Source organism: Triticum dicoccoides, chromosome 2A (genome assembly GCF_002162155.2).
Source record: "Triticum dicoccoides isolate Atlit2015 ecotype Zavitan chromosome 2A, WEW_v2.0, whole genome shotgun sequence".
NCBI lineage: Eukaryota > Viridiplantae > Streptophyta > Magnoliopsida > Poales > Poaceae > Triticum > Triticum dicoccoides.
The window spans coordinates 69,496,327-69,505,680 of record NC_041382.1 but is presented as its reverse complement, the minus strand read 5'-3'; the positions used below and the strand labels follow the sequence as shown (position 1 = coordinate 69,505,680).

General features: G+C 40.3%; 1 protein-coding gene across 1 annotated transcript; it reads left to right on the top strand.

Annotated features, from left to right (window-relative positions):
• Positions 1–457: 457 nt before the first annotated feature.
• On the top strand, positions 458–7,776 carry LOC119358980 (ABC transporter G family member 11-like). The gene is made up of 11 exons (XM_037625346.1): positions 458–538; positions 594–816; positions 2,923–3,002; positions 3,122–3,586; positions 3,703–3,766; positions 3,947–4,083; positions 6,277–6,360; positions 6,448–6,573; positions 6,675–6,866; positions 6,987–7,073; positions 7,153–7,776. The coding sequence occupies exons 1-11, from the start codon at positions 458–460 to the stop codon at positions 7,774–7,776; spliced, it is 2,163 nt and encodes a 720-aa protein (XP_037481243.1).
• The last annotated feature ends 1,578 nt before the right edge of the window (positions 7,777–9,354 follow it).

Below are 9,354 nucleotides of genomic sequence, written 5' to 3'. Positions count from 1 at the left end.
AATTTGCATTTAGCTGGTGTGGTAGAGACAATAGAGAAGGTGGCGTTGTGGTATGTCAAAGTCAGGTTCAAAGCTAGTCTTGTTTTTTCGCGGGGTATATTCTCCTTTTCAAAAAAAAAAAAAATCAGGTTCAAAGCTAGTCTTATTTTTTCACGTGGTTCAAAGCTATTAGTGTCACTATGAAACATCCAATCCTTTCTTTAGACGATCCTTAGTAGTGCAAGATCACCATCACACTTTATTTCTTGATTAATTAAACCAAAAGGTGCTCATTATTGCAGCTGTACCAGAAAGGAAGAGTCTCTGGCTTTTAACAAGACACATCTCATGTAATATGACCAGCCGTTAACATCCACACGACTTTGGACCTATATAAGGCGCTGGTAGACACATGGAAACCTCAAACAACACAAAAAGCACACACCATATATATATATGGCAGGTCACCACTGCCAAGATGGGCCCCGACGCCGAGCCCCACCAGGCCACTACAGTCGACAACGTCGTCGAGCACTGCTATGGTTTCATGGCGCGGCTGGTTGGCGTGGCCGTCAAGCCGCGTCTTCTTCCCACGTTGTTTCTCTAACTCGGAGCCATGGGAGGCTTCGCCGGCCGATGGGGTAGTGGGCAATGTGGAGCCCGGCGTTGCAGGGGTATTTCTGAAGTGGCAGGATCTATCGGTGACGGCCATAAACGGGAGAAAGAGCCATGCTATGATCCTTGATGGGCTTAGTGGGTACGCGCGCCCGGGCGAAGTGCTGGCTCTCATGGGTCCTTCGGGCTGTGGCAAAACTACTCTGCTTGATACCTTGGCTGGTATAACTTTCCTACCTTACAAAAAACCTTATAACTTGAAACGTTCATCTTCTGTAAACTTACACTCTATGTTTTGATCAAAAAAACTTCCAATCTATTTCCAAGATATGAATTTTTTTTTTTGTATTCCAACTGTAATTTCTTTTCTGATTTTGCTAATGTTCTTTGTTCATAAATAAGTTTGGGTTGCTTACCACATATAACACGTGGTAATTTTGCTAATGTCCTAGTTAGCTATTTTAAACGTGTTGCTATCTTTAGTTTTGTTTCATTTTGCTACTAGGAACTTTGTAAGTTGTTTGGCGGTTTCTTCAATGAAAATAGACGAGGGCTCATTTCTTTAAAAGATATCCACTAACATTACATGTGTGTGTGTGACACAAAAATACATTAAAAAATCACTAGAAATTTGTACAATAAAATAAATATCAGTAAATAGTTCTGCTCTTATCATGTGTTTCTATTAAGTGCATGGCTAATTTTGTCAGAAAAAAAGTGCATGGCTAACACGCTCCTACTTGGACAGCTGTGCCCCTTGTGTCAACGTCAAAAAAAGTGCCAATGTGAAAAAGGGTAATTGATACGGGCAACCATAATTTACAGTGTGATCGGTTAATTGGTGCAATATGATGCAAACATAAGCTCACCGATGTGAAAAGGAGTAATTGATATGTTGCATCCAAGGTGATGCCACATAGCTCATGGCTCATGCACCAATGTTTCTTTAGACAGAGTAATCGCACCATCTTCCCATCTCTGCATCTATATGATATGGACAACCATAATTTCCAGGGTTTAGAAAAAGACATATTGTACGAGAGCGGTTAATTAAGTATCCGCTAATTTCTTGGTCTATGGGTATATATGAGTAATGCTACACCTACATAAACAGTTTTACTTAACTTACGTAATGACTCGCGTGACATTTTTCTGTTGGATAAAATTAAGGGAGCGGGCCCTACCCACTTGAAATCAGGGGAATGGAGAGGTTTGTTAGGAAGGTTGAGTACATAGGATTACCTAGGTCTAGCACTTTTTTTTGAAACGAGGCAAAAAACTTGCCATTTTCATTGATTAAGAAGAAGTGAGCATTGCCCGGTTAATTGACGGAAAACCGGGCTAAAGCCGATACAACCCAACCCATATAACATGGACACCACCGGCCAACCTGGCCACCGACATGAAACATGAGCTGCAAAGAAGAAAAGACATCCGCTGGGGAGTCGCAAGCGTCATCGTCATCACCGGTTACCTCCGAACGGGCGACTCCGACTTCACCATAGAGCTCCACCAACGAAGCCGCCCCCACAAACAGCTACACAGAGCAATGACGACACATGCCAACAGATGGCCACATGCGCCAACAACCGACAACTCCGACTTTGACGACGAGCCTCACAAGGGAAATATGCAGGAATTGCGCCGACTGTGCCCTAAAGAGCACCTCGGGCACGCTGGGAAGATCCGAGTACTAAAGCCCGAGCTGCGACCCAAGCTCCTCTTGACGCTATCATCATTGCCAAACAGTTATCGGCGCCCCCGAAACGGCCGCCTCAGCAAACCACGCGGCCGTCTAGCACTTTTGGGTATATATACCCTTGCATTTTGTGATATTACCTGAAAAATAACATGCCTGCAGATAGATTGCAAAATACATCAAATGAATTTTTAACCTTTAGTTTGGTTAGTTCAAATCTAAAGTTACACACAAGTTTTTTCTTTTGCACACAAGGTTTTAATATATGCAAGCATTTTCTGTAAATATAGAAAGATGATCAGATAGCCGATGTAGAAATAAAGATGTCATAGTCCACTTTGAAAAAAAGAAATAACCGCTTCCACATTTCTATGCATAAATAGTCTTGAATAAAATTCAGATGTGCGAACCAACCCGGCCTCATGATTGTCGAACGGGAAACACGCTTTCTAGTACTCCTGCTTGGATTTCGCTATCTGTCATCTTCTTCCCATAATATTGTGGGCGGCACTTGTTACTTCATCTAAACCATACTGCTTTTGGACAACGTTAATGTTTGGTTTGTCTATACATTTCTCCTTTACTTATGATCTGTACTTACATATACATATATGTATATGCTTAAACAGGACGACTCAGACCTAACATGAAAGGGACGGGAGACATCTTGATCAATGGTTGCCGTCAGAAGGTTGCATCCGCAACCTCCGTAAGTTCCACATATATATATATATATATTCGCATGCCCGACATTGATAGAGGTGTAATTAAACTTCGACGTTTGCGTGTAATTCCCTAACAACCTCCGATCACGTGCATGAAATGAAGGCGTATGTGACCCAAGAAAATGTGCTGATGGCGACGTTGACGGTGGCGGAGGCGGTGCACTACTCGGCACAGCTTCAGCTGCCGGACTCCTTGACGCCGGCTGAGAAGCGGTCGTGGGCCGACGATGTTATCCAGCAGATGGGGCTCGCCACGGTGGCCGGAACTCGGATCGGCGGGCGCGTTTGCAAGGGCATCAGCGGTGGCCAGCGGAAGCGAGTGAGCATCTGCATTGAGCTGCTGGCGTCGCCGGCGCTCATCTTCCTTGACGAGCCAACAAGTGGGCTTGATAGTGCCGCGTCGTACCACGTAATGAGCCGCATCGCCGGGATCGCCAGAAGGAATGGGACGACGGTCGTCGCAGCCATCCACCAGCCAAGCACAGAGGTGTTCGAGCTCTTCCATGGCCTCTGCCTGTTGGCCAATGGGAGGGCGGTTTATTTTGGGCCAGCTTCCAAGGCAATAGAGGTACGTGTACGTTAGTCAGTTAATGTTTTTAATGGTTGGTGGCCCTGCTATTAGTGTTAGTATTACTTATGATTTATGAAAACATATCTAGTTCAATGTTGTGAAAACATATCTAGTTCAGTGTTGTGAAAGCATATCTAGAAAACATTGGTCCTGGTATTAGTGTTAGTTTTACTTATGGTTTGTGAAAGCATATCTAGTGCAATATTGTGGCCTGAATTGCAACATAACCAATGCCCTCAAATGTTTCTGAGCGAGTGATAGGCACATGGCGCAGTGTTTATATATCCAGTATTACTCAGGATAGAGAAACCAAACCGCAAATACAGGGGCTTATAGGCTCCGTTTGGATAAATTCAGCCGTCAGTGGATTGCCCAAAAATTGGTTACTTAATAGGGAGGAGCCACAGGGTATAGGGCGAGCCAAAAATCAGACCCCATCCAAACAGATGCCTTCGCTGCTGTCAACGCCAAAAAATTTAGCCAAGCGGAACCGGGTGCGATCCAAACAGATCAATAGTAATTTGACCCGAAATATCGAGCAAATGTCAGATTTTTAGGCCTGGCAAATCAAACAATTTTCATAGCAAATTATGTTCGCGGAGAATGACAAGTTTAGCTGACGAGCATGATAAATCCATCTTAGCTCATTTTTTTGCCAGGAAATTGCCATGCTTACAAACTAAATTTACCATATTCACACCAATATAAATTGCCATGAAAAACGTTCGATTTACAATGCCTGAAAATCAGATGTCAGATTTTTAGCATTTTTGTAGTAATTTGATCGCCCCTCCCCCTCAGTGCGAAAAAAGTAATAAAATTTGGCCTAGAATTTAGGAAAAAAGACATCTCCACTTTTAACCTCTACGACTGCTGTGTGCTTAGCTATTCAGCATAGCCGCACCACCATCATCATAATCTGAAATTTGATTACATGCATTTGAAAAACATCGGGTGGTAAAATCTCGAGATATTTTGGTGGCCATGTACCTTATACGGGTTCTTTCTTTGTCCAAATGCCATCCAAATCCTCTATCTTACAAAAATATTGCTTAGCTAGCGTGCTAATGTACATTTTCTGTATGCTGCTCCTTGAACAATACTTTGACCTTAAAGACCTCATTACAACTAGTAAAATGTCATATCTATTACATAAACACATTTAATGGAAAGAAGAAATGATAACTATCTATATCCCAATTAATGACATGAAACTAACAGTAGAGGTTTTTAGAACCATTATATTTCCTTTGTGGTCCATTTTATAAAGGCTAAAGCTGCGGAATTTCATGAGGGTGATAGAAAATCCAGCATTTAGTACGGGTTTCACATCGCTCATTACTATTGCCGAGAACGTCAATACTCTTGAGTATGTATTCTCTAAATTGCACATCACCATGTTTGAGAGTTGTCCCCAACTCCACTTACACGACTACAATATTTGGAAGTTTCATATGGGAAAAAAATTGTATATAATAGGCCAGTAATATAATTGCATTAAATCACTGCACGAAAATTGAAACATAGTTAAATCACTGCAGAAAGAAATAACAGCTTGGGGGCATGAGAGACTAATTGACACTTTAACTAAGATAAACTGGCAAGCTAAAACAATTTATACTCCAACAAGATAGCGATGGCAGGATGCTCTTGATTTGCTAAACATGTGCATTCTAATCATTTCTACATAGAAAAGGTGTGTATCAGATTGAACATTATGATTCTTATGACAGAAAGTATAGACCTACCAACGTCAAATTTGACACCTACATGTCTAACAAACTAATTAACACCGAGCAGATACAATTATTAAGAAAGTTTCTTTAGCACACAGGACAAGTGTGCATGCAAAACTATGAGCTTACGACTTAAAAAACTAATGAGCTTCATACCAGTCGATTGTTAAATGCAAGTGCAACTTAAATGTCTCTTTGTACAATAAATAGCAAACACTTGAAATATTTACTTCTGACTTGAAAGCACGTACAATATTGACTAATGTAATTCAGTACCACAAAATACCACATCAAGAGCATTGGGAACTCCTATCACATACAGTTTGCTAAACCGTTTGGGACAGAAGCTAGTGGTAACAAAAATATCATCAGAGGTTTTATAACTGCCTATGACACCCGAATACCACAAACAGCTATAGTTCCAATCCATCCGTGACTCACTTTTCGATTGTAGCAAGAATTTCTTGGATACTCTTGCAACCCATAGCTACTAGCAAGTACATCCTGGCATCGAGTTTCGGGTCCACACCTGGATCTCCTTGTCAGTCTCGCCATGATGTCATGCTTAAAGGGGTGGACAAAGAATCCACCCAGTAACTAAATAAACACTTCTTATGAATATTTCAAACATAATGAAAGGCCGAGTCTTTCAATTACTTATAGCCTAGACTTTCTAAGTAATTCCAATGTCTGTAGGAGTTCAAACGTGTGTAAAATATATTCACACAGTCTTACAAGTCACATATCTTTCTCTATTTTAGCGGTTAATGCAATTATTCTAGTCTTCTTTTGTTATTTATATTCTCCATGTTTATGAGGTAGAAAGTCAGTACACACCAGATACCTTCACATGGATATGTGTGAGGTATCGCTAGGTTATATATATTTTTCATGAAAGATTATTTCTACAGTGTGTACATAATCATCCATGCTCATTTGGGTAACTTGTAGTTCTTTGATGCTAATGGCTTCCCATGCCCATTGAGGAGGAATCCTTCTGATCACTTCTTAAGGATGATAAACACAGACTTTGAGGTATGAAGGTGCTCTCTCAAGGCTTTGTTTTTTATGGCAAATTTAACTCGAGTGAAACTTAAAGGCATATACATCATGTTTGTGTAGGAAGCTCAGGAAGAATCAGCTATAAATTTGGCACATGCTGCAAAAGTAATCCAGACTCTAGTAGCTTCTTCTGGCTCTCTTGCTATTTTAGGAACTGAAATGGAAGCAAGCAAAACAATTAAGCAGGTCTCTTCTTTATATGGACTAAGTTGATGTATTGGGTTGAGTATGTGAGATTATATATGTCTCACTTATATGCTTTTGCATCTCCATTGTTTTTGTTTTAGGAGGGTGACCATGTACTTCAACGAAGGCAAGCAACCTTTTGGACCAAATCAATTGTCCTAACTAAAAGATCAATGGTTAACATGCACAGAGACATAGGCTATTATTGGTTACGTTTTGTTATCAATATCACATTTTTTCTAACCATTGGGACCATTTTCTTCAATGTTGGTGACAATTATGCATCAATCCAAGTGAGTAGTCAATTTATAATCTATAGAATAAAAAGTGAAATTCTAATCTATAAAATAAAAAGTGAAAATAGTAAGTATCAGTAGGTTGACTTACTACTCCTTGTATGTCGACCATTTTAGGCACGAGCATCTATGCTTATGTTCACATCAACCTTCATGACAATGATGGCAATCGGAGGTTTTCCATCATTTGTAGAGGATATGAAGGTGGGTATCATTATTCTTTCCAAAACAAGTCTAATTTGTTTTTGTTGATTTCTATTACATGATAATTTGGAAAATGAAGATATTTGAGAAAGAGCAGCGGAGTGGACACTATGGGGCCATTGAATTTGTAATAGCCAACACACTTTCATCAACTCTATACTTGGGCCTCATCTCTATACTACCTGCCGCAATTGCTTATTACCTAACTGGATTTGAAAGAGGAATAGAACACTTCTTCTTCTTTGTTGCCACTCTATGGACATGCACAATGTTGGTTGAGGGTTTGATGATGATTGTTGCAGCAATTGTGCCCGATTTTCTCCTAGGTATAATTATGGGTTCTGGAGTACAAGGGTTACTAATGCTAAACGGTGGTTTCTTCAGGCTTCCAAATGACCTCCCAAAACCAATATGGAAGTACCCAACTTACTACATATCTTACCAAAAGTATACAACTCAAGGATTGTACAAAAATGAATTCTTGGGCTTGGTCTTCCAAGATTTCGGTGTTGTCGGGGGCATTGACATTAGTGGCCAATATATCCTAAAGAACAACTTACAAGTGGAGTTAGGTTACTCAAAGTGGGTCGATCTTGCGATATTACTTGGAATGGTCATTATATATAGGGTTCTTTTCTTGGTCATTATAAAGGTTTCAAAAATGGCAAAACCATTCATAAAATGTCTAATAGCAAAAGTGTAATGATACCTTGTGTATGAAGGGTAAAATAGGTGTTTGTTATCCTATAATACATGTATGTTGTTTGCCACATTTGTATGAGACCATTGAGATAATTGTACTCTTATAATTTTATGAGATCTGGAGTAATTTACCATTCTACACCTCAAATAATCTATTAGATCGATTACAACTCACTGGGTTTGAAACTCTTGTTGAAATATGCCCTAGAGGCAATTACAAATTTGTTATTATTCTACTTCCATATGGATAATTAAGCTAGAATTGCAATGGTTCTTGAATGTGAGATTTGCAGTAAAACCTAGGTGTATTCGTTGAAACATGAACGACAAGCATATCCCTAGTCGGGCCTCTCGACCAACTAATGTATTATTGATGGTTCCATTTTCTTGACCGTGGGCATTATTAATGTAACAAGGGTGCTCGCAGTAACGAGAACACATTGTTGTTGTAACAGTGTGAAGGAAATATGCCCTAGAGGCAATAATAAAGTTGTTATTTTATATTTCCTTATTCACGACAAATGTTTATTATTCATGCTAGAATTGTATTAACCGGAAACTTGATACATGTGTGGATACATAGACAAAATACCATGCCTCTAGTAAGCCTCTACTAGACTAGCTCGTTAATCAAAGATGGTTAAGTTTCCTAACCATAGACATGTGTTGGCATTTGATGAATGGGATCACATCATTAGGAGAATGATGTGATGGACATGACCCATCCGTTAGCTTAGCATATTGATCATTCAGTTTTATTGCTATTGCTTTCTTCTTGTCAAATACATATTCCTTCGACTATGAGATTATGCAACTCCCAGATACCGGAGGAATACCTTGTGCGCTATCAAACATCACAACGTAACTGGGTGATTATAGAGATGCTCTACACGTATATCCGAAGGTGTTTGTTGGGTTGGCATAGATCGAGATTATGACTTGTCACTCCGAGTATTGGAGAGGTATCTCTGGGCCCTATCGGTAATACACATCATAAGAAGCCTTGCAAGCAAAGTGACTAATGAGTTAGTTGCGGGATGATGTATTACAGAACGAGTAAAGAGACTTGCCGGTAATGATATTGAACTAGGTATGAAGATACTGATGATCGAATCTCGAGCAAATAACATACTGATGGACAAAGGGAATAACGTATGTTGTCATAACGGTTCGACCGATAAAGATCTTCATAGAATATGTAGGAGCCAATATGAGCATCCAGGTTCCGCTATTGGTCATTGACAGGAGTGGTGTCTCGGCCATGTCACATAGTTCTCGAACCCATAGGGTCCGCACGCTTAACGTTCAATGACGATTATTATACGAGTTATGTGATTTGGTGACTGAATGTTGTTTGGAGTCCCTGATCAGATTACGGACATGACGAGGAGTCTCGCAATGGTCGAGAGGTAAATATTGATATTTAGGACGATAGTATTCGGACACCGGAAGTGTTCTGAGGGTACTAGCTACATATCGGGTCACCGGAAGGGGTTCCGGGCACCCCCGGCAAAAGATATGTGCCTTATGGGCCAAGAGGGGAAACACACCAGCCACAAGGGGCTGGTGTGCCCATATA